The sequence below is a fragment of the Sphaerodactylus townsendi genome, linkage group LG01, assembly GCF_021028975.2.
Source record: "Sphaerodactylus townsendi isolate TG3544 linkage group LG01, MPM_Stown_v2.3, whole genome shotgun sequence".
Taxonomy (NCBI): domain Eukaryota; kingdom Metazoa; phylum Chordata; class Lepidosauria; order Squamata; family Sphaerodactylidae; genus Sphaerodactylus; species Sphaerodactylus townsendi.
The window spans coordinates 38,574,113-38,599,247 of NC_059425.1; the positions used below are offsets into that span (position 1 = coordinate 38,574,113).

A 25,135-nucleotide genomic window follows, 5' to 3' on the forward strand; every position below is an offset into this window, starting at 1 on the left:
CGTCACCAAACCTGGCTGGTATCAGCAAGAAATTATCCAGATGATACCACCCAGGTTTAGTGAAGTTTGGTTCAAGGGGTCCAAAGTTATGGACCCTCAAAATGTAGCCCCATCTATTATTAGCTCCCATTGGAAACAATGGGGATGGGGGCACCCCTTTTGGGGATCCATAACTTTGGACCCCCTGAACCAAACTTTGCCAAACTTGGCTGCAATCATCAGGAGTATCACCTGATGATACCCTGAAATTTTGGTGCCGCTAGCCTAAAAACCGCTCCCCCTGGCAGCTGACAAACCCTAAAATATTTTTTAAAATACACCTGACTCTTGTATAAGTCGAGCGGGGCTTTTTCAGCACAAAAAATGTGCTGAAAAACTCGACTTATACATGAGTATATACGGTAAAGCAAACTGCTTATTTGGTTAGATAGTCTGTATTTGTTATCAGTATTTAAACTATATTCGAAAACATAAAATTCAGTGCAAAAAGGACTTGTTCTAGTCATTAAGCACTTTCAGTGAACAGATGGTAAGGAGAATGCACAACTGGCTTGTAGTCTGTTTAGATCTAGAAATCTGATAGTTTAATGGCTTCATATTTATTTGTGATAGATTTTGTTGAATGAAAAAGATACTTAATTCCTGATTATGTGATTGCTGAATTTGTATTTTGTAGCACTTCTAGCTTTAACTTTAAAGAAATAACACAACTCCATCCATTTCCCATGTTCTTTAAACTAATGTATTATCATCATGGGTGCTCTTGTCTGTTCTCTCCCCATTTGAAATTAATGGAACTTGTCATATGTAGGTTGCTCTTAAATGTAAAATTGCTTAAGGCTATGTTTTACTGCTGGGCTGCCTATTGACTTCTAGACAGATTTGCCCCATTTTACTAGGCTATTTGCCAGTGAAGCATTTTAATTTTCTACCTTACAAAAGGAGCTATTCAGACATAGAGAATTCATTGCCTTAGAATATATGTATAGTGTAACTAGTGAAGTTGCTCCTAGCAGCTTGTTTGTTTTCACGCAGTTTTCTTTTTTAACAATTGCATGTATTGTAGAGAAGTGGGCTTATTTTACAATCAAAATGTTTCAAAAGCAGTGATTATGCTTGTTAATAGGAGGCTATTTTTAGACATTCAATGCATAAAATTAATAAATTAGACACAATTGAACTACATGAAAAATTGGAATTAGGACTGTAATTATATACAGTGTTTTGAGATGCGTGAGTATTTATCAGATCTACTGGTCCATGTAAGCCAGTGCTGCCTTGTTCTGATTGGCCTCAGTTCTACAATGTATTGATTGGAGATCTTTCCCATTGCTCTTGCTGCTTATAATTAGAGTTCCCAAGGATTGAGCCTGAACTCTTCAGTGAACAACACAGTGATCTACCAGTGAGCAATAGCTGTTCTCCAAAAATACCTTCCAGCCGATGGATCTGGTTCACAATTTGCAATTGGTGAACCCATTCCTAAGAGCTTTTATGAGATGTGAGGGGATGTAAAAGCCTGGAAGCTTTTTTGCCCAAGTTCTTGTTTGCCCGAGTTCTCACATTTGTTCTTGGCTGACAACCAGACAGAGGCCACCATGTGCAGCAGTAGCAGTCTTTAGAGACCACCTCAGTTACAAAGAAACTTTCTCAGTTCAAACGTAACAGTCTGACTGACTTCCTCTCCCTGACTTTCCCCTTTGCCTCGTGGCATGCCTGTTTTTCTGTCAGATCCACCCAAGGGTTGAGGATTGCCCTGTTATAGCCTTACCTGATCTTCCCAGAGGGGGGTTCCTCTTCCCACCTTCACCTGAGACTCCTTGCCAGCATTGGTTTGCCTGATTGCCTGGCTGTTTGTTAGCTTCTACCTGCTCCAGAGCCTCAGTTAACCTTTAGGTTCTTTTGCTAACACAGACTTCCATCCCATCAGTGAGTTTTCCTCTTGTGTGATAATGATTTCCTTTCTTACCCCTTGCTTTCAGGTTGACCTTTCTGTCACTTTCCTACCATAGCTTTATCTAAAATGGATTTATTGTCCGGTAATTTAATCAGTATTTTGTATATGAAGCTACTTTTTTGCCATCAAGTCACCTCTGACTTATGTTGATCCCTGGTGGAGTTTTTAAGGCAAGAGACGTTTAGAGCTAGTTTGGCATTGCCTACTGCCACGTCACAACCCTGGTATACCCTGGAGGTATCCCATCCAAATATGTGCCAGGATAGATCCTGCTTAGCTTATGAGATCAGGCTATCTTGGGTTTTGCTGTTTTTAAAGCAAATTAAAATTGAAGGTCTGAAGTTGTTGCGTGATCATGTGTACTACAAGTGGGGACCTGTGAAAAACCCTCCTGCTGGTGACATGCTTTAGTTGTCCACACTATTAGACCTAGATGAATGGCAGTGACTGTCAGACCTAGATAGGTGACAGTGACCCGCAGTCTCAGTCATGGCATCAAAACAATGGAACTCGCGATGGAGATTTGTTTGTCTTTCTTTATTGGTGTCTTATGCAACACTAGAACCAGACAGGTAGCCAATAACCATTACTGGAGGATATGCCGAACAGAACAAAAAAAGACTTCATCTACTGGCATATTTTTCTCTCTGCTATGGTCAGTTCTCCTATGGGAAACCATACAAGCTTCCTTTTACAGATCTCAGACGTTTTCTAGTCCGTAAAGGAAACATTCTCACCAACAGCAGAAAGTAAGGCATGCTGCTCATTCCCCTAAAGAACCCCTAATTAAAGAGGAACAGGCTGCATAATTAATGGTCTTACAGTGCCCTTTCCTGAATCACTTATCGCAGTGGTATGTTTGGTCCTCTTGCCCCAAACCTTTGGGTTTTCTCCATAATAAAGCATGGTTATTGATTCTGTTTCAGAACTATCCCTCTTTGTTTTCATCTACCATGTTTCTCAAGGGATGTGTCACTCCTTCTAGCAGCCGAAAGAACTACCCTGCTACAAAAGGTGTCCATTAGTTGTCTCACTCCCCCTTTTCAGTAGAAAGATTTTCATTCTTGGTATTTCCTTGTTGATAAGAAAGTTGGAGGAAAGAGGCTTATTCTGGACCTCAGATGTTTTAAGTACCTAGATTCCAAAATTCAGAATGCTTTCTGTGTTGGATGTCCTTTTCCTTTTGTTAAGCAACCTTTGGTTCACAGTCCTTGACCTTAAGGGTGCCTATTTTCACATAAATATCCATGAGTCTTGTCAAAAATATTTGAGATTCCAATGTAGTGGTTCTATCTATTAATACAGTGTATGCCTTTTGGTTAGTTAGGGCTCCTAGCACTTTCACAAAGTGCATGTCTGCTGTGGTTAAAGTTTTAACTTTTAACATCCCTTTTAACATCCAAAGGTTGTGCAGTGTATCTGAACTGAGATGATTGGTTGTTTTTAGCTCCTTCCTGTCATTCCTTAAAGTTTGATTTGGCTCTAGCCACTCCAACTTTTACCAGTCTGGGGTTGCTAGTTAATACCGAAAAGTTCCACCTACAACCTACTCAAAAAATTGAGTTTATTGGCACTGTCCACAACCTCCAGCAAAAAGCAAACATACCACAGTTATTATAGGTGACTGCAGCAATTCCCTTACCATCCATGTTCAGTAGTCCTAAACAGGTACTGGAACAGAACTCAAGGCTTTGCCCACAAAAGTCTCCCACTAAGATCCCCTTTGACTGTGTTTTGGGCAGAGCATATCTCCCACAGTTTTAAGGCCATTCAGTCCCTAGTCCAGTGTTTTCTCTAGATACAGATTTCAAAAAGCTATCAATATGCAGAAGCTTCTGGGTTCCGTGGCCTCCACCACTTGTCTGGTCCCACATGCCAGACTAAATACAAGGTGCTTACAGGATTGGTTTCTAAGGTCTTATAGACCCAATATTCATTCCCAATCATGAACTCTGTATACCTGAAGTGGTTCTTAAAACTCATCCTGTCAGGACCCTTACTGCCAGTTCCCCCTTCTTCACCACCACCCCTGTCAGGATCCAAAGCAGCCCACCAGGAATGAAAAGCTCTCATCAAGTCAGATACTGAAGGGGAAGAGGGAAAGTTTTCCCCAGAGGAGGAGTCCATATCCACTGAGCAACCCATCAACCTGTTCAACAGACAACTACCAGTTCCTATCACCCAAAGCCATCCTGATCTAGCCCTTAGAGAAACTCTTGACCCCAGGGAATTAATCTGTAAGGGAGTTAATCCAGGACCCAGGGAAACAAGGAATTTTTCTCAGGGCCATTGCCTCAGAAAGGTTAGTTCTTTTCCACACTTTCTTTGAAAAGGTGATGAAAGGAAAGTTGGCCAAGCCTGTGTGTGAAGGGTTCTTCCCAGCAAAAGACTAAACAGCTTTATTCTTTGGCCTCTTGTGACATGGTCCCTCAAATGGATGCTCTGATTATAGTGACTAGAGAAGGTCAACAGAGGATGCCAACATCAGTGCATTTGAAGCATCAGGTAAGCACTCGCCTACTTCCAGTCAGACAATAAGGGGTGGCATGTGCTTATGAGTATGGACAACATTTCAACCATAACCCGCATAAATATACAGAGGTTCCAGGTCATCCATTCTACATACAGAGGCCCAGTTCATCCTTTCTGGTCAGAGACTCCTCTACAGTCCATCTTAGCAGAACACATCCAGTGTTCCCAGAACTACCAGGAGGACTGGCTGAGCAGACAGACCTGCAAAAAAGAATGGTCCCTGAAACAAGAGATATTTTTACAAATTGTTGATTGGGTCTCTGAAGGTGTATTTATTTGCCTTGGCATACAGTCATCAAGTGTCAAGAGTCTTTTTAGATACAATCACCCTTGGTCAGTCTAAGCATATGTGCTAACCTTCCCATGGCCTTCCCTTTTTCTGGTGATTTCAAAAACTCTCTAGAAGGTATGTCATGAGGAGGTAGAGTTGACCTACATGGCTCCAGTTGGCCCCGTAGGCCATGGTTTCCATCTTTAGTACCAAGTCAAATCAAATACCTTTAATGGCATATAAGTAAATAAAAACATAACATCACAGCATTCCAATTAATGCAAGTTAGAACGACTTAAGATTACACCATTAAAAAATTTGGCCACAGCTTCCAGCACCCCATAGCAATGACTGTTTAAAAGAAATATAACCATCCTTAGTATTTCTCTTCAGTTAACCCCCTAGGAAGATTCTAGGGAGCCTGGTTGTTTGCAGCAGGCCTCATTCTCCATTGAGTGAGAGGACATCTGGATATTTCTTCATCCACCAATCCAATTGGTCTCCACCCCCTTTGTTCTCCAGTTCTATTCCTACCTCAGGGATGAGCAGATGTTGTTAGACACTATCTTGCCTTTTTCTATTCTTCAGTTTTCTTCTCAGCTTTCTAACCTTTCTGCCTGCAAATTTTGGTGGAGAGGACTACAGCCCTTTAGCCAGTCTTATGGGACTCATGGTGGCCTATTCAGAGGCGCTCCAGTGGGGTCGGTTTCATTCCAGGACCCATCAGAAATTCCTCCGCCCATACCAGTTCCAGATCTCCCACAAGGTTTGTTGAAGCGTCACGGTTCTGTGAGTAGTTTGTTCCAGTCTTCTGTGATGGTCCAAGCCAGCCAACTTGTCTCAAGGTAAGCACTTCTGGGTTAAAAATCCAAAGGGCTAATATACACTCAACTAAATGGCTAGCCAATTATTTGAAGAAAAGGAAAGAGAAACAAAGAGTGAGAATGTTAAAAAATGAGAAAAACCAGAATATAACAGATAATAAATTAATAAGGAAAAAAATTTAGTTTTATCAACAACTATTTAGTTATAAACAAAATGCAAATTATGATGAGAAAACGAATAAAACTATTTCCTCAGAAGAAAGGGATTATATAGAAGAACCAATAACACAGCAGGAAATAACAAGAGTTGTTAAAGAGCTGAAGATTAATAAATCTCCGGAGATGGATGGGTTTACAGCCGAATATTATAAGGAAATGACAAAGATTTTAGTTCCAGGGCTTTAAATATTATTTAATAAAATTCTACAGGGTCAGAGAGTTCCAGAGTCATAGAGGGAGATGGAGATAATAACAATTTTAAAGCTGGGTCGGAATGTAAATTATGTAGAATCATATAGACCAATAAGTTTACTAAATCAAGATTATAAAATATTCGCAAAAATATTGTCGAATAGAATGAGAAATATACTTCCAAAGATAATTGCACAAAACCAATATGGGTTTGTAAAAGGGAGAGATATTAGTCATCCAATAAGAAATGTTTTGAATGTAATAGAACATGGAAAGACTAAAAAAATATGCAATGATAAAACTGGATGTATATAAAGCATTTGTTACAGCCTGAAGTAGGACATGAGTGCAACACCTTTTACAATAACCTATACATAATTTTGGATTTGAAGGTAGAGAAGAAGGTTATATAGGAATATTAAATAATAATATATATAAGAATTAAGGTAGGAAGGCACAGATAAGAAAGGTAAATGAGAAGGCTTGTCAGGCGTGAGTAAAACATTGAAAGAGGGTGTTAAGCATGGGTTTGTCCATTGTCTCGATCCCTGTTTGAAAAATAACAGATTGAGTTTCACTTGACTGAAGGCAGAATTAGAAACAATGGAAGGAATAAAAAAAAAGGATATAAAGTAAAACCAAGAAGAGAGAATAAAGGAATAAATTTGTTTTGCAGATGTTGTATTGAAGTGAGAACAACTTGCAAGAAGATACAATGAGAGAGTTAGAAGAAATAATTTTTAGAACATTTTAAAAAATATTTGGGGTTAATTGTTAATATGGACAAAACGGAAATATTGGGAGTAAATATTGAACAAAACAGTTTGATAAAAAGTTATTGAAGAAGATTATTAAATATTTAGGCATCACGATAACTCATAGAATAGATAAGATGTTTAACTATAATTATGGGAGGTGAAAAGATGGAAAGAAAAATACAAGAAACAAATTAAAGATTAGGGAGACAAAAGAAGACCCTATCCATAGCTTGAGGGAAAATTAAAGCATTGAGAGATGTGTATAATAGCCTAAAATGTTTTATCTATTTAGAACATTATCTATTGAGATTAGTAAAAAACAATTTGAGGAATGGGATAGGAAATTGAAAGCATGGGTGTTTGATTTAAAAAAAAATGCAAGAGTAATAAAGTAGTATATATGACAAATAAACTTTTGTGGTGGGGAATACCGAAAATGCAGGAATATTTTGAGGCATTCCAGATTAAAAGTTTAATGGATATAAAAGATGATAACATAGAGAAATGGATAAAGTTTGAAAATGAAGTTAATGAAGGAATAGGTAGATATGGAATTTATACAAATGACTATAAAAAAGTAAAACAAAAAGTAATAGGTCCAAAAAAGGTTAATATGGAAATATGGGAGAAATGGAGGAGTAAATGGATACCTGGCATCCTGGACAGTGCACCAGTGGCAAGCATGGTCGGAAAAGAGGGACACAAAGCTATAAAAAATTTAAAGGAAAAAGGAATACAGAAAGTGGCTGATTTAGTTAAGGAAGGGGAAGTTATTCCATTACAAAACGTTATAGAAATTGGAGGGAAGAAGAATTGGTTGGTATTAAGAAGGATTTGGGAAAAATTAAAGAATTTTAGAATAAAAGGTGAATGTATAATGGCACAAAGGTTGAAAAGCCATGAAAAATCCAAAGGAAAGATATTGGGATCAGTTTATAAATATATGATGGAAGATAAGGGATTTATGATGAGAATGTTGAAACAAAAATGGGAGAAAGAAGAACTCTTTGATAATGAAAAAATAGAAAGAATTATAGACAGCATGAGTAAGATAAAGATAGAAAAATATGTAGAACTGGAGAGAAAGGTAATACTTAAATGGTATAGAACCCCAATACAGCTAACCTATATGATTAAGGGACTATGCCCAAGATGCTGGCATTGTGGTGAACTGGGAGCATACTACACCCACATGTGGATAGAATGTAAGGAGGTAAAAAAGTTTTGGGAAAATTTTTTTGAGGTCTATAGAAAAATTAGTAAAAGCTAAAATTGATTTAAATAATGATTTATTAACGGCAGGTATAATTGAAGAAAAAAAGGTGAATAGAAGTTATGCATCAATCTACAAAATTATGATTAGAGCTGATTTCATTGGGATGGAAAGACAAAAAGAAATGAACAATCTCAAAATGGTTAGAATATGTATGGGAACAAATACAGCTAGAAATTTTTGAGACGATAACAAAAAATATGTTATGGCAAGAAAAATTAAGAGACATTATGAAGATATGTAGCAGCCAAAGTCTACTTAAATCAGCAGGGGGGATCCAGGTCCCCTTCCCTGCAGAAGGAAGCTGTTCCCATCCTCCAATGGGCGAAAAAACACCTCCTATCGATCCACGCAGAGCACATCCGGGGAGTGCTCAATGTCCAAGCGGATTGGCTGAGCCGTCAGTCAGTTCACCCAGGAGAATGGTTCCTCAACAAGGAGGTCTTCTTCGGGATTACGGAAGAAGCCCGGTTCTGGACCTGTTTGCCTCCCACCAGAACAAGCAAGTGACCATATTTTTCTCGAGGTTCTGACATTCCCTAGCAGAGGCAACAGACACCTTGTTGACACCTTGGCCACCAGGACTGTGTATGACTTTCCTCTGATCCCCAGGTTTTTCGCATGATCAGGGAAGAGCAGGCAGAGGTACTTCTGGTGGCACCATGGTGGCCCAGACGACTGTAGTTTGCCAATATACTCAGACTCTCGACACACAAACCGGTTCATCTTCCACAATGCAGAGATCTACTGCTCCAAGATCCGATTCTTCACCCCTATCCAGGGCACTTGAACTTAATTGCCTGGAAATTGAACGGAGATCGTTGATTGCCAGAGGTTATAGCAGTGGAGTGACAGACACCATTCTAGCCTCCCAAGGTCATCTACCAGAATAATTTATGACACAGCTTGGAAGACGTTTGTGTAATGGTGTTGGAGAAAACACCATTAGTGAACTCCTCAATTATTTATAGAATGGATTCAGTTCAGCCTTGAGATTGTCCACCTTGTGTCAGCAAGTAAGTGCCATTGCCTCAGTGGTGCATTCTCTGGAGGGACATAACCTGAGTTCCCATCCTCATGTCAAGAGATTTTTTTGTGGGGCGGATCTTAAGGACAAAACAGTCAAATATCATTTTCCGACGTGGAAGCTACATACTGTACTTCACACACTTACCAGACCACCTTTTGAACCACTCAAGGATATTTCACTGAAACACCTAAAAATGAGGACAGTCTTCCTGGTGGCTGTAACCTTGGCAAGAAGGGTCTCCGAGTTAGCAGCACTCTCAGCCAAACCCTCCTTATGCATATTACATAAGGATTAGGTGGTCCTCCATACAGACCTGACATCAGAGACTATTGAGAAAACTCAGCAATGAAGGAATAAGAGGGGAAGTCCTCCTATGGATTAAAAACTGGTTGAGAAACAGGAAGCAAAGAGTGGGTGTAAATGGGAAATTCTCACAATGGAGAGATGTAAGGAGTGGTGTCCCCCAAGGATCCGTTTTGGGACCAGTGCTCTTTAACCTATTCATAAATGACCTGGAAGTAGTGAAGTGCAAGGTAAAGCGTGGTGGCCAAAGGATTTGCAAGATGATACCAAATTATATAATTAGTAGGTGAGAACCGCATAAAAGGGGATTGCTGAGCTCCAAGCGGACCTTGATAGAGAATTAAGGTGGGTGGAATCAGAATTGCCAAATGCAGTTCAATGTAGCAAAATGTAAGAGAGTGATGATGCACATAAAGGGGCAAAAAAATCCAAACTTCACATACACGCTACAGGGGTCAGTGCTATCAGTCACAGACCAGGGAAAGGGGTTTGGGCGTCTTGGTTGATGGTTCCATAGGAATGTCCAACTCAATGCATGGCAGCTGTGAAAAAGGCAAACTCTATGTTGGGGATAGAAATTAGGAAAGGGATTAGGAATAAAACTGCAAAGATTGTGTCATGCCCATATACTCAAAGCCGTTGGTGTGACCGCACTTGAATTGCTGTGTCCGGTTCTGGTCGTACATCTCAAAAGGGATATTGAGAGGAGATAGAAAAAGTGCAGAGAAGGACAACGAGGATGATTGAGGGACTGGAGCACCTTCCTTATGAGGAGAGGCTGCAGCGTTTGGGACTCTTTAGCTTGGAGAGGAGACGTCTGAGGGGGGATATGATTGAAGTCTATAAAATTATACATGGGGTAGAAAATGTTGACAGAAATTTTTCTCTCTATATGCAATACTAGAACCAGGGGGCATACATTGAAAATGCTGGGGGGAAGAATTAGAACTAATAAAAGGAAACACTTCTTCACGCAACGTGTGATTGGTGTTTGGAATATGCTGCCACAGGAGGTGGTGATGGCCACTCACCTGGATAGCTTCAAAAGGGGCTTGGACAGATTTATGGAGGAGAAGTCGATTTATGGCTACCAATCTTGATCCTCTTGATCTGAGATTGCAAATGCCTTAACAGACCAGGTGATCGGGAGCAACAGCCGCAGAAGGCCATTGCGTTCACATCCTACATGTGAGCTCCCAAAGGCCACTGCGAGTAGCAGAAAGCTGGACTAGATGGACTCTGGTCTGATCCAGCTGGCTTGTTCTTATGTTCTTATGACATTCATGCCCAAGGTGAACTCCAAATTCCACAGACAACAGGAGATCTATCTCCCCACTTTTTGTCCAAATCCAAAACATCCTAAGGAGGTTTATTGGCATAGGTTAGATGTTAGGAGAACCCTTAAAGCCTTTCTCATCAGAACCTATGAGTTTAGCAGATCTGAGTCCCTCTTCATTTCAGTCACCAATCACAATAGAGGGTCCAAGCTTTCCCCCCAAACCATCAGCAAATGCCTCAAAGAGTGTATAGCCAAAGCATATCGGGTCCAAGGCCTCAATGTTCCGATGAGAGTGACTGCATACTCTGTTCGCAACATGTCCACTAACGTGGCTTTTAACAACAGTGCGCCGGTGGGAGTGATCTGCAGGGCCACGATGTGGTCTTCTCTTTCCATCTTCGTTAAACATTACAGGTTAAATGTCTTCAGTGCAGCCGATGTTGATTACAGCCACAGAGTCCTAGAAAACACGTTACTGGAGAGGACAACGACCCCACCCTTTAGAAGGGGACACCGCTGTGAAACATCACCCAGATGTCCTCTCACTCAGTGGAGAATGACTATTGGCTTATCTGTTAAGGGTTATTCTCCATTGAGCGACAGAGGACATCTGCGCCCCCCCCCCCGGTCAGTCATTATTTCCTTTCATAAGGCAAGACAGCATTTGTAAGTATGTTAAGCTTCTTGGTTTGAAGTTATAATTGTTTGTTTCTTGCCTTGGTGTGATGGAATGTTCCAAAAGTTCACACCACCTATTCTCTACCCAGTATGTTTACTCCGTTTCCTTCTGTATAAACCCTCTCTAAAGTTTTCTGATTAGGGAATAACCCTTCATGGGTAAGCCAATGGTTGTTTTGGCACCTGGACCCAGAGGAGCTCCATTTGACCATATGGATCATGAAAAGAGTGGGCTTCTGAATGCAGTCTACTTCTCAGAGGTTGTAGAGGCCATCATGGTCTCTAGAAAGGCCTCCACAAGAAAGGCCTCCAAGCCTACCTGGGAAACCTTTGCAAGCTTCTCAACCCTGGCCTTGGTCACTTACTGGCCTTCCTACAAGAAAGCATTAATTAAAAAAAATTGTTGCCACAATAATTTCTCAGACAACCAGTATCCCCTTACACAGACATCCTTGTATTATCTGCTTCCTCAAAGGGATAGTGCATATTGACCCTTCTGTAGTCTACAGATTTATCTCATGAAGACTGCACATAGTTCTTTCAGCTCTCACTGAACCTTCTTTTGAACTCTAAAGGAAGTTCCCCTTGAATGGCTCCACCTGAAAGCCTCAGTACTCTCTGCTCACAGAGCTGGCTCGTTCACAACTGGTTCCAAATATATAACTCTTCCTATTCCTTTTCTCTTTTGCTTTAGCCAATCAACCAGATGGGGTCTACTTACTAAAGCAAGATATGTGAGACACTTATTGACTAACCATAAAGAAAAGCAGCCAAGCATAAAGAGAAGCAGCTGAGCGAGTCAACCATTTATGTGAATTTAGCAGTACGGCGAGGAAGGCAGGGCACTAAATCCTTATTCAGTACAGGTACAGTACAGGAGAAGCATAGGAAAAAAGCATAGGACAAGCATTCTCGTTATCCTGTTTCTTCTCCTTTTTGTTGTGTGTCCTGAGTTTACTGCCCATCATTTTCACTAGTTGTCCTCAAGTTACAAGTCTATGTACCCCCCTCCTTCCTCGTCACCTTGTTTCTGAACTGAAAAACCATTTTGGTTAGCTTTTCCTTATACGGAAACAATTACACCTCTTTGTTTGATTGCCCTTTTCTGCTTCCTTTTGAAGGTCTGCAGTATCCTTTTCCAGATATGGCAACCAGAATTGTACAAAGCCACTTTGATACTGGCTATTTTGCAGAGGCGTACCGGAGGTAAATGGTGCCTAGAGACAAATTGTCTCCAAGGATCCGCCCCCTTGCTGCTGCCCCACCCCTGGGTGTGAGGCAGGGCTCCTCCCCTCCCAGCTGACAGTCCCTTCTGCTCTGCCCTCTGGGCAAGCCAGAAGAGACTGTGATCCCAGCCTTGGAGACCTGCTTTTATAAGCACTGAGGCTGGAGAGCAGGGGTGAGGGGTGTGGCCCTGCCCTGCCCCTGGGGTTAGGGTTAGGCCACATCTCCCCAAGCCCCACCCCCGGCTTCAATGCTTATAAAAGCAGGTTTCCCAGGGCAGGAACCGCAGTCTCTTCTGGCCTGCCCAGAGGGCAGAGCAGAAGGGGCTGCCGGCTGGGAGCCCAGCTGGCAGGGGGAACAGAGGGGGGCAGGGGGGTGGAGCCGGGTGCCCTTGACCCTGCCCATGTTGATGACGACACAGGCGGGGTCAAGGGCGCTTGGAGACCACAAGGCAGCAGGAAGTCCTTTGAACCTTTGTCATCTTTGAACCTTATACTGTGGCTCCGCATGGCCTGGAGGTTGGAAGGTAGCATGGGCGTGTCCCTCCAGTCCTCCAGAGCAGCGCTGGAAGGAAAGGTGAGTGGAGGGCCTGAACCGGAAGTGGCTCCGTGAGTGAAGGCGCCTCTTTTCACATCCCCTCCACTGACCTCTCCAGTGCTGTTCTGGAGGGCTGGAGGGACGCGCCCATGCTGCCCTCCGACCCCTACCATCCCCCCTCTGCCCCACGGAGCAGGTGAGCAGAGAGGGTTTCCCTACCCGGCGCCGCTGCCTCCCGCAGCGCGAGAGGTGGCGGCACTGGGCAGGCCATGGACCCCATCCCCCCTGTGCCTCACAGAGCAGGTGGCTGCCTGTTCCGACATGCAGAGGGGGTTTCCCTGCCCGGTGCCTCCGTCTCCCAGGAAAGGTGAGTAGAGGGGCTGAACCGGAGGCGGCTCAGCTCTCTAGCTCGGTAGATCTTCAGGGCTGTGGAAAACGGGTCCAAATGGCTCTTTGGATGCTAAAGGTTGCCGACCCCTGTATTAAATGCTTTATTACTGTGTATTTATACCACTGTTGTTTATATATTAAGCGTCTATATATCTAATTCTGAAGTTTGCCCCTTGCCTGTGGATGCTTAAATTCGGAGTCGGGGAACAAACAGACCCCCATGCAGATTTTTCTGCAGACTCATGGGACCCCCTGGGTCTTTAGAAAAATCTGAAATTAAAACAAAACGGGGAGTTATATGCCCTTGATTTTTGAAAGAATGTTATCTTCTCGTGTATGGACCACACTCTTTCAAAATGGTGGTAACTGCTGCCACTGCAAAGAGTTGCTCTGGGGACAGCCAGACCTGGCTCTCTTTAGTGGCCATCCCTGCTGCAGACAGCCAGGCCCAGCTCGGGGATTATTCCCTTCTGTGAGCGGGGGATGGGATTTCCCCTGCATTAGGGGGAAGATGACACCCCTCACTTTTTTATAATTGTTGTTGTTTCATATGTTGCTCATGTTGTGGCTTCAGGAGGTTTTTTTCAGTTTGCAAATTACATTCCCTCTCTATTTTTATAAAGAGTCTTATATTTTTGCACGCTACTTCCCTAGCATGCATGAGGAAGTTAGTAATACTATCTAGTGATTACTAGAATTCTATGAAAAGAAGTCTTTCACAAGTTTCAAACAAAAAATTGTGAAGCTAATTGTATGAGTTTAAGGAGGCATTAGATATTTTTCTCAGACATTCTCAATTCTGCATCATAAACTATTTCTGGAATTAAACAGAATCTAATACATGTCAAGGGGGTTATTTGTTTAAAGTAAAAAACTATGGAGCTAGCACAAGACCTGACGTGAGCATTTTTATTCTGTCATTTGTTTGCTCCCATGAATACAAAAATTATTCTATAAAGATGTAGGGGTGAAGATGATTAAAAAATGAAGATAAATGTTGGAGGTCTGCCCTTGTGGAACTGAACTGGCTGAAACAAAGACAAGAAGCTGATCTCTTATGTGTGTTAGATAAGCTCAATTTTTTAAAAATATATTTTTTATTTTCTTAGCTTAGATAAGCACAATTTGACCTTAACTGAATATCTGAATTTTCCACAAATCTGAATTCAGATTTTCATATATTTGATTCAGAGCATAGGAAAGGATGTATTCTCTTCCCTAATTGAGTTGGGAGTCCTTAACTCGTTCACTTAAAAAGGAAAAGTGGGTATTTGTTTTTGTTGTTATAAAATAGCTATTCTTAATAATTTCATTATTTTCATCTCTGTACATTGCACTGCTAATCAATGAAGGGCTCCTGCAGGTACCAGCCTGCAAATGGACAAAAAGAATGGCTGTATTCATGCATTCTCTGTTGGAGCAGCCTGCATGATGAGATGAAGAAGGCTTTAAAAAAGTTTTCCAGAACTGAATTATTCAGTAGGGTTATTTTACAAAGATAACAGGGCTGTACTGTAACAATTGGTTCTGAAAGATCCTTAGGTAAAGAGTTTGGGACTGTGGACAGTTCTACTGTGCAGAGTTCTCACTGTTGGTTTCTGCATGTAGTTTTTAGCATTATTTAACATGTTATGTTAATATTTATGTTTTCTTCAGCTCTGGTTCAGATTTCTGGTTGGTCCAATTTTTTACAATCCAAATTTTATTGCATTGTTTATTAGATGTCCCATCCCTTTGATTGTACTTATTTATCTGACTTGAGTCCCAGTGAGAAAAGCAGACCATGAATAACATAAAAATAATTAGAGAATTAAGCAACCTGTCTCATCTCTGCATCTTCCAAGTACATCCCATTCTGAATCAGAAAATACATCCCTAGTTAATGTTATATGCTAATAGCTCTTCGATTATTGGGTAGAATTTCTTAGATTGAATTAAGGCATGGTGAATTGTACAAATAACATGAACTTGTACATGTTTGTGTCTGTGTTTGTAAATATACAGTTTTGAATCAGCTAAGTCAAGATTGTAAAACAGTTTCTAGCCTGTGGTAACAGAGCACCTTTAATATGACCCCAGTTTCTCTCCATGCGCCTTGCTTATTGAGGTTTTATTCTGTGTTTTCCATAGAAAATATTTTTTCACCTTTGATATATTTTAACTTATTTCTGGCTTAAAACATTAAGAGCAGCATAAATCCAGAGCTTAACATTTAACTCGTATTTAAAATGGTGGTTCTCTAATTGTATGATGGATAACACATAAACATTTTCATAATATCTTGTTACATGGCAAACCTGGGGCTATTGTTCATCTTTGAAGTGTAGAGACCTGGACTTTGTCAGTGAGCAAGGCACAGTTTTCTTCTGCTAAACCCACTTTTTTGTTTCATTTACTTTTTTTTATTTCAGCAACCCCAAAGCTACCAGTCAGAGAGTAAATAAGAAAGTCAACAATGATGCATCCCTGAGAATTCAAAATTTGTCTGTTTTGGTGAGGCAGGTTAAATCGTACTATCAGGTAAGTGATTGCCCATGCCCATTTTTTTACATTAAAAATTATTTGCAGCCAAGACAGTTTGTCTGTAATGGCTAAATTGAGAAATTGTTGAAATATAGGCTGTATTCAGATGTCACAGGCAGACTGGAATTTATTCATCTTATGTTTTGCTTAATCTCATGCTTGTACACTTACCTAGTATAATCCTGCTTTATGAATCTGTCCTATTGGCAGGGCGAATTGCATTGTGTAGGCGGTGTGGGACTGTGTCAACGAATATGCCCCTTCCACTGGCACAGGGGGCACTCGTGCCGGCAGAGAGGGCAAAGGCACCAGCAGCTGGCCACCCCTCAGCTCCTAGGTGACAAAACCCAGAGCTGTAGAGATGTGCTGGCATCCAGCTGATGCGGGGGGGGGGGGCTGGAACTGGGTGTTCCCTGGGTTTTGTGGGCAGTTGTGCTGTGGCCCGGACCTTGGATGCATAAGTCCAGCAAGCTCTATGGGGGGCTTTTTATCACCAGGGCTTTTTGGGCCGGGAAGCCCTCTGGAGGCAGTAGGGTGCCACTTGCAGCAGTTCTGTCCCCAGCCACCTCAGGCTGGGGATTGGGCTGTCAGACTCTCAGTTTATGAGCAGTAAATAAACTCCAGTTTGGTTAAGTGTTTGAGTTGAACATTACACTAAATTAACATAGATCTAGTATTTTATACAGATATTATTCAATCTCTGCCTTATGAGAATATGAGAATAGACCAGGCTTGAGGCCATCAAGGAACAAAGTCCATTTTGTTCAAGTCCTTTTAAACCACGCATAATGTAGTGTATGATTTGCCTTTCAGTTATCCATCTGGAGGGGGCTGAAAATATTTTAAAAACATGCAGCTGAACTTTGTTATTATGTATTCCTGTTGTGGAGTATTGTTGATCTACATTAAGTGTCTGTTTGGCCATTTAAATAGATAGCAGTTAGACATAATTGTTATTTTATTTATGTATTTATTATTGGGTTTTGTATACCACCCTGCCCCCGAAGGGCTGTAAGAAAAAAACTGGTTGGAATGATTAATGATTGATTAGAGATTTGAGCAAAATTTTGGACACACTGGCGATGGAGCATTTCTACTCCCAATCACCCTTTTGTGTAGATTTCTCTTCCCTGGCCTAATTTTCATTGCAACTGATGTTATCCTCAGTTTGTGCTAATCACGGTTTGCACTTGACCTACATTTGATGCTGGTGGAATAAGGGAGGTATCATATGATTCTGGGCCCCACTCCTGATTGTTTAATTGAGATTGCTTATTAATTTTCAGCATTATATTTGTACTGTCATCTCTTATCTTCTTTTGCCTTTTTGTCTTTTGATGTGGCAGATGAGAGCAGCAGTTTTTAGATGTGTATTTTAATGTCAGCATGCCCTCACTGAGTCCTGACCTGGATATCCTGAGCTACCATGTTTCCCTGAATATAAGACAGTGTCTTATATTAATTTTTGCTCCCAAAGATGCGCTATGTCTTATTTTCAGGGGATGTCTTATTTTTCTGTGTTCTGTTTGTCGGGCATGCTTCCAAACAAAAACGTTGCTATGTCTTACTTTCAGGGGATGCCTTATATTTCGCACTTCAGCAAAACCTCTACTATGTCTTATTTTTAGGGGATGTCTCATATTCGGGGAAACAGGGTAGTCTGCTCTTGTCAAATCTCAGAAGCTAAGCAGGGTCAGTCTCCAAGGAATACCAGGGTTGTGACGCAGGGGTAGTGGTAAACCACCTCTGAATGTCTCTTGCCTTACAAACCTCATTAGGGTTTGCTATAAGTCAGATGTGACTTGATATATATTAGCGTTTCCCTTCTGGTGCATTCTAAGCATTAGCAGATTCTGAAATTTCATGGAGCAGCAGTGGCGTAGGAGGTTAAGAGCTCGTGTATCTAATCTGGAGGAACCGGGTTTGATTCCCAGCTCTGCCACTTGAGCTGTGGAGGCTTATCTGGGGAATTCAGATTAGCCTGTACACTCCCACACATGCCAGCTGGGTGACCTTGGGCTAGTCACAGTTCTTCTGAACTCTCTCAGCCCTACCCACCTCACAGGGTGTTTGTTGTGAGGGGGGAAGGGCAAGGAGATTGTAAGCCCCTTTGAGTCTCCTACAGGAGAGAAAGGAGGGATATAAATCCAAACTCTTCTTCTTCTACATTTCTTTACCTCTCTTTCTGCTCAAAATGCTATGGCAGTGTTTGGTCCTCTGAGCATCTTTGGGTATGTCTACACTGTAGCCTGTTCCTTATTTTTTCCTTATGCGGTTTTTCATGTGTGTACTTTGCCTTTCATCTAATGATCTCAGGGTAGTGCATAATATTTTTTCTTGCCTGTCTATTGCATTTTTATCTCTCCCTGTTATGAAATGACACCACATCTCAGAATCTCTAAAATACGCAACTGTACTATGTGAAAGAAAGACTACCCTGAATGTGAGGTACACCCCCCTGCGCACACATTACAAACAAAATAGGTGTTGTTCTTAGTCAAACTTGTATACAAATTTAAGATGACTCCTTTCTTTTTAGTTAGCATACCTAGAAAAAAGCCTAGTTTTGTATTTTAATAAATACAAAGTACCCTAGCACCTGTAAGAAAGGTTCACCCATCTGTTCAGCATTATAGAGATGTTTAATTATGGAGAAAAGAGTTTAATCCTGTTTGCTTTTCCCATTATCAGATGCTGTAATATTATGCTGTCCAGTTGTGTCTTCTTTTTACTTCTGTATCTGTGAAGCATTTGTATACTTAAAGTTTAACAAAAAAAATTGAAAATGGAGTCATTTGGTCTCTGCACCCACAAAACCCCTTCTGCCTTGACTCATGCTTTTCAAGGGAAAAAAAGAGCTTGCATAGCTTATTTATTTATCTCTAGCAAATGAGATTTTCAGGTTTTTGCCCCTGCCTCCATGAGGGCTGAGACGGGAGGTGAGGCTGATTTTTCAAGTATCTGGTTCAGGTTGTCAGGCTGCTGCATCTCTGTTCATGGGGAGAGAAAAGAGGAATGGGATAGTATGGGATTAAGAATGAAGAGAAATGAACTCCACATTGAGGTCTAGCAGACTGAGACCAGTGCCAGCACAGTAAAGACCAAGGAGCATTGCACAATCTAGTATCACTAGAGTTGATGGAAATGCTGGAATGAGCAGCAGCATTATTCTCATTCTTTAGTTGCTCAGTCTTCACAATTCAATGTTATAATCTTCCCTACTTTACACTATATAGACAAATTATGTTTTGCTTATTTCAGCATTCTCTTATACCCCAATGTCACTACATTGTGCTCTGCTCCTCATTCCTTATTTGAGGCTATTCAGTATTAAATCAGTGGCTCCAAAACACGGTTTATTCTTGATTTGTCTTGGATGACACATTTAACTTTGTGTGTATCACACTTCAGGGAGGGGTGATGGTGTCTCTTTTGCACATTCTAATTTTAAAATCATTACATGGGAAACAGCTGCACTGTTTTCTGTGGCAAGCATGGTTTGATGAGAATGTCAGGAGTTTGATTCTTCTCAGAGGGAGCATTTATATTTTGTTGCATCTTTATATTTTGGTGTTTTTAAGGTGAGCTTAAAAAATCCATTTGAAATGTTAATATGGTATGTTTATTTATTTGTATGACAGAGCAGAAGTATTGTTTCTGCCAAACATCCTTTGTCTAAAGTGTTTAATTTTCAAATTGAGTTCTGCCTTTTGAAGCATCACAATTTCGATGTTGCTCTATAAAAAGCAGAAAAAGCTCCTTACAGAAACGTTATTAGATTAAATTCAGTTAATTGTTTCAGAATCTTTTATTTGTAATTGTGTTTGGTTTTATATCCGCAAAATGTTGATTATGTTTTAAGTGGCAGTGGACTTTCATTTCTATTTAACTATCAAAATGTATACAGAGAACAGCTGGAAGAAAAGGGGGCAACCTATATTTTATTTCAGATCACAAAGAACATTAATAAAATTGGGCTTTTATATTCAATATATTGCAAAATCACTGTTGTATAGAAAAACTCGGGATTTTATTATCAGATTTATATGTGTACATCTGCTGTGATAGATTTCCAGATGTTTACGAGAGAATACAGATCAACTTTAAAGAATTAGGTGCTGTCTAGACTGGGGATTTTCACTGATTACATCCATTATGGTTGAATAGAGTAACTTCTGTCAGACCATTTACAGAATATTTATAGTAGTGCAGTTCTGTTTCCTAAAAAGGGATGTTTTGGGTCAACAGCTAATACATACCAATCAGTTGGTATAGTCAACTTTTGGACTGTATCTCTAGATTTCTGTGTAGTGTTGTGGCCTATTATTGTCTGCTTGTCATTGCCTGTATTTCTAAATCTTCATACATTTCATTAATGTAAAAAATTATTTTTGTAGTAAATTAAATGCATAGCTTTTGTTCCTTTTCAAAATTAATTGGCTTTACATTCAATCAGTGAATGCTTTTTTATTGTATCCTGCGCGCACACTGAAACTGAATTAATGTGCATTTTTCATTGTCCTAATGCATAGTACTATAAGGTTGGATTGCTCATTTTATGGGCCAAGATATTTCACAGCATTGAGGTAGAGTTAGTGGGTATACACAGCCTCCCACTTCAGTACACAATATAGAAAGAATGTTTCCTGACAAAATCAACTTTATTGCTTATAGTTTTGGGGTGTACTGCAAATTCAAGAATATCAGGGTCTTGAATATACATTTCTTTCCTTATTGTCATGCAATTGACTTGCCATACTCTGTTGCCAACTCAACTGTGGGTAAATTCCACTAAGACTGGATGCTTTCAGTACTGTCAATTTGCAGTAATGGCTCTTCCTTTCACCCTTTTTAAACAAGAACATAATCTATTAGTGCATTACAGTCGCGATTCTGTAACATACAAAGCAACAAGAGGTTGTACAAAAGATAGTGGGAACAAAAAAGTGAAAATTTCATGATTCAATGAAGGGTATAAGATGAGGAAACACTGTGCCACATGCAGTAATATATTATCTATGAGATTGCTGCCAAAACAGATGTATATGTATGCATATGGGAAATTATTGATCTGAAGTGGCTCCTTATGTTATGGGGCTGTTTTTCAGAATGCCAGAGAAACATTTATTTTCACTGTATTTGTTCCCTGTGATGGTTGAAACAGTCTGAATGTCTTGAGGAAACTCCTTTTGCACAAATGGCACCCCACATGAAATTACATTGTTCTGTTTCAGAATCAGCCCTGTTGCTGAAGCAACATCTGTGTGATTTGCTGCCTCTGCTTAGTAAACTGAGTTTTATTCCATGGTATTGTCATAAAAAGAAAGCTACTGAATATTTTGTAAAGCATTTATTTACTTCATTTATACCCCACCCTTTTCTCCAATGGGCATCCAAAGTGGCTTGCATTATTTTCCTCTTCTTCAACATGGTGCATGGTATAGTTACAGTTTTTACAGAACTCTCTCACCCCTACCTACATCACAAGGTGTCTGTTGTGGAGAGAGGAAGGGAATGTGCTTGTAAGCTGCTTTGAGACTCCTTAAGGTCAAGAAAAGCAGTGTGTAAAAACTTACTCTTCTCCACTATCGTCACAAGAACTCTGTGAGATAGTTGAGGCTAAGAACTTGTGTCTGGCTCCAGGTCACCCCGCAAAGTGGGAACTGAATCTGTGTCTCTTAGAAACTAGTCTGAAACTCTACTACACCATGCTCACTGTTGATATAAAGACGGGGTCTCTGTGTATGTGCACACAATATCCTTCCACTCACTTGAAAATCAGTCTTTCACTCTTTTTCTCCACAAATTTGTAAATTCGTCCCAACCTTTTTGTTTTAGATGGTACATTAAATATATGGGTTTACCATTATCCTTTATTATGTATGTTGTGTGAGGTGTTCAGCTAAGAGCATTTGTATAATACTGATACAGTCAGCTTAATACCATTGGTTCAGATGTTTTATAAATACAATGTAAGTTTAAGTGAGTATTTAGAACTGTTCGGTTCATTGTTGTGTCTTCAGTATAGTCCTACATGGCCACTGTAAAAGTGCAAGCCAGTTCAGAGATGTGACCAGAAAAACTAGAACTTTTAAGTGCTTGGAGTGATTTCCTGTCTCCTCACCAGAGCCAAGAGTGGGCTTATTTCCTACCTAAATGGTCATGTGGAAGGAGGTGAGGAGAGCGCTCCTCCCCCAGTTCTTTGTTCACCACAATGGAGAGGACCTGCTTCGTTGAGTACTTCAGCTTACCTCACAACTTCTACTTCTGTTTGGACAATTCCTTTGTTTAAAAATTGTGTGAAATGAAGCACTAAAATGTATCCGAAGGATGAGCACAATGTCTGTCTCTTCTCTTTGTTTCTTGTCCATCTTATAGTTTCTTTGCTCAAGGTCAGACAGAAATGGGCTTTGAAGCTGAAGGCTGTTCTTTAGGAGAACTCCCTCACTTTTATGGATACTCCCTCTACTAAGTAATCGAAGTGGACCTGTACTCCATTAATGCCATCTGGGCCAGCTTTTGATGCAGCTTTACTGCATCTATGGGCTATTTCACATCCCCATGTAAAAAGACCAAAAAGAAGGTGAAGAGTACCTTTCAGGCCAAGCAACTTCTGTCTTGACCTCTGGGCCCATCTCTTACCAGTACACAGTTGTGTTCCCCAGTTTGCTAGAGGATGCTCCTCAGTGTTGATCACCATCATCTCCTTGATATTGAGGCTTGTTGCCAGCACTTCAATTGTCAGCCTCTCTTGATGTTCATCCCCTTTGTCCTACCGGCACTCCAATTTCCTATCATTTATCCCCTTGACATTGAGAGTCAAAGTCCCCATCTAAGTTGTGGTTGTAGTTGGAGTGTAGTCTGGGTGCTCAAAGTCAAGAGCACATTCATCTACTCAGATGCACGGCTTCCATCAAACTTGTTAGTCATCTTTTCCGTGTCCAGGGTTCTGTCCTCCTCCGTGTGCTCATTGGGTCATATGTCATCCATGTCACCTCCATATCATATGTCATCCTTTCGTCTGAGGTCTGTCTTTCAACTATTGATGTCGCTGCATGGTGTTTCCATCCCATTCCCATATACCTGTCAGGATCTTGTTGACAGGAATAACTCTGAGTCTGATACTTTTGTATCTTCACCTGATCTTGATGTTGGAGATCCATCTCTGGTTTCACCAATGGAGAACCTGAAGCTGTACTCTGAGCAGCTAATTCAAATGGCTAAAATTTTGGACATTGCATCGGTTCAATCAGCTCCGAGGACTTCTGATCTGATTATGAGTGTCCTCTATGGTGCTGACACAGAGTTGATGTTATTCCCTTTAATTAGAGCATTGTGAAATTGTCGATGATGTATAGGCTAAGCCCGTGTCAAGTTGAGTCTCCACAAAGAAGTGGAGAATTGTTGCAAAATTGTACAACAGGGTAATGAATTTATGTTTCAGCACCCAATAGATACCTAATTCTTTTGTTGCAGATATCCTCCATTCCTGTTATAGATCAGGTTATCATTCCTTACCCATAGATCAAAAAGGGAGAAAACTGGACACTCTGGGTCGCATGGTATACTGATCATGTGCGTTAGGTGTCAGAGTATCTAACTTTGCTGCGGTCATAGGTCTCTACGAGATATGCCTTTGGAAATGCATGTCACAGCTCATTGGTTCAGTTTGGTCAAACAACAGCTAAATGCTGCTCAACATCTTTCCAATAATGCTAGCTAGGCTATAGCTTCTTCAGTCATGCTGAATAAACATTCTTGGCTGTATGGCTCTTCTTGACCCTGTGATACTAGGGCTAGAGTCGAAGATCTTCCCTTTGAAGGCAAGACCCTCTTTAGTGAGGAGACAGGCATAACCCTGAATAAGATGAGGAAAAATGGTCTCAATGCCAAGTCATTGCACATTGCTTTCTAGATCATGTCAACCTTTAAACAAAGATATTCTCCATGTAATTGCAGTCAATTTTCATATGGTAAATCATAGGAGTACCAAACTTCCCATTATATAGATCCCTACCTGTTCCTAGTCAACAGGGGAAACATTCCCACCAGAAGCAGAAAGCAAGATGTGATGTTCATTCCCCTAGAGAACCACCATTTAAGGGGAAATTACAGGCCTTATAGTGTCTATTCCTTGACTTTTGTCACTGTCTTATGATGTTTGGTCCACTAATACTCAGGATCACTGGCTCCTGTCCATAATAAAGTCTGGTTATCGGTTACATTTCAAAACTATCTTTCCTTATCATCCTGCACCATCTTCCTCAGCCAGTACATCATCTTTCTTAGCAGCTGAGATAACCATGCTTCTCCAGAAAAGTTCAGTCACTTCACTCCCCCTTTTCCTGAGAAAGGATTCTATTACAGGTATTTCCTTGTTGATAAGAAAGGTGGAAGGAAGAGACTAGACCAGGGGTAGGGAACCTGCGGCTCTCCAGATGTTCAGGAACTACAATTCCCATCAGCCCCTACCAGCATGGCCAATTGGCCATGCTGACAGAAAAACTGATGGGAATTAGTTCCTGACTATCTGGAGAGCATGATTCTGAGACTAGACCCTCAGACAATCTAACAAGTTACTACAGATTCGTAAATTCAGAATGCTTTCCATATTTGATGTCCTTCCTCTCTTGTCAGGTAACCCTTGACTTGCATTCCTTTATCTTAAGGGTGTTTATTTTCATATAGTAATCCATGAATCCTGTTGGAATTTTTTGAGATTTCAGTGCAGTGGTTTTGTCTATCAAAACTACATGTTGCCTTTTGGTTTTATAAGGCTCCATGTACTTTCATGAAGAGCATGTCCACTGTGGTAGCCTTTTTAACTTCTAGGAGTTGTGCTCTGTATCGGTGCCTAGATGACTGTTTTTTGTAGCTCCTTTCTGTAATTCCTTGGAGTGTGATTTAGTGCTAGCCACACAAACATTATCCAACCTCAGTTTGTTAATTAATACCAAAAAAATCCTACCTACAATCCACTCAGAAAATTGAGCTAGTTGGGGCTGTGCTGGACTCTGGTAAGGAGGTGGACCTGGTCTGTTCCGTATACATTTCTCCACAACTACTTAATTGATGTGGATTCCAGGAGAAATACAGCTGTTGGAAAAACAGTGTTGCAGTTGTTATTTTGATGACAAGTCGACAC

At 40.7% G+C, this 25,135-nt stretch overlaps 1 protein-coding gene across 11 annotated transcripts in view; it reads left to right on the forward strand.

Moving 5' to 3' along the window:
• CCDC88A (coiled-coil domain containing 88A) overlaps positions 1-25,135 on the forward strand; it is a 117,249-nt gene that overhangs the window by 15,052 nt on the left and 77,062 nt on the right. For all 11 annotated transcript variants that reach the window (XM_048518313.1, XM_048518320.1, XM_048518327.1 and 8 more), the window contains one exon: positions 15,879-15,987. In XM_048518313.1, the coding sequence (XP_048374270.1) occupies positions 15,879-15,987 (109 nt within the window). The remainder of the gene's footprint in view (positions 1-15,878; positions 15,988-25,135) is intronic.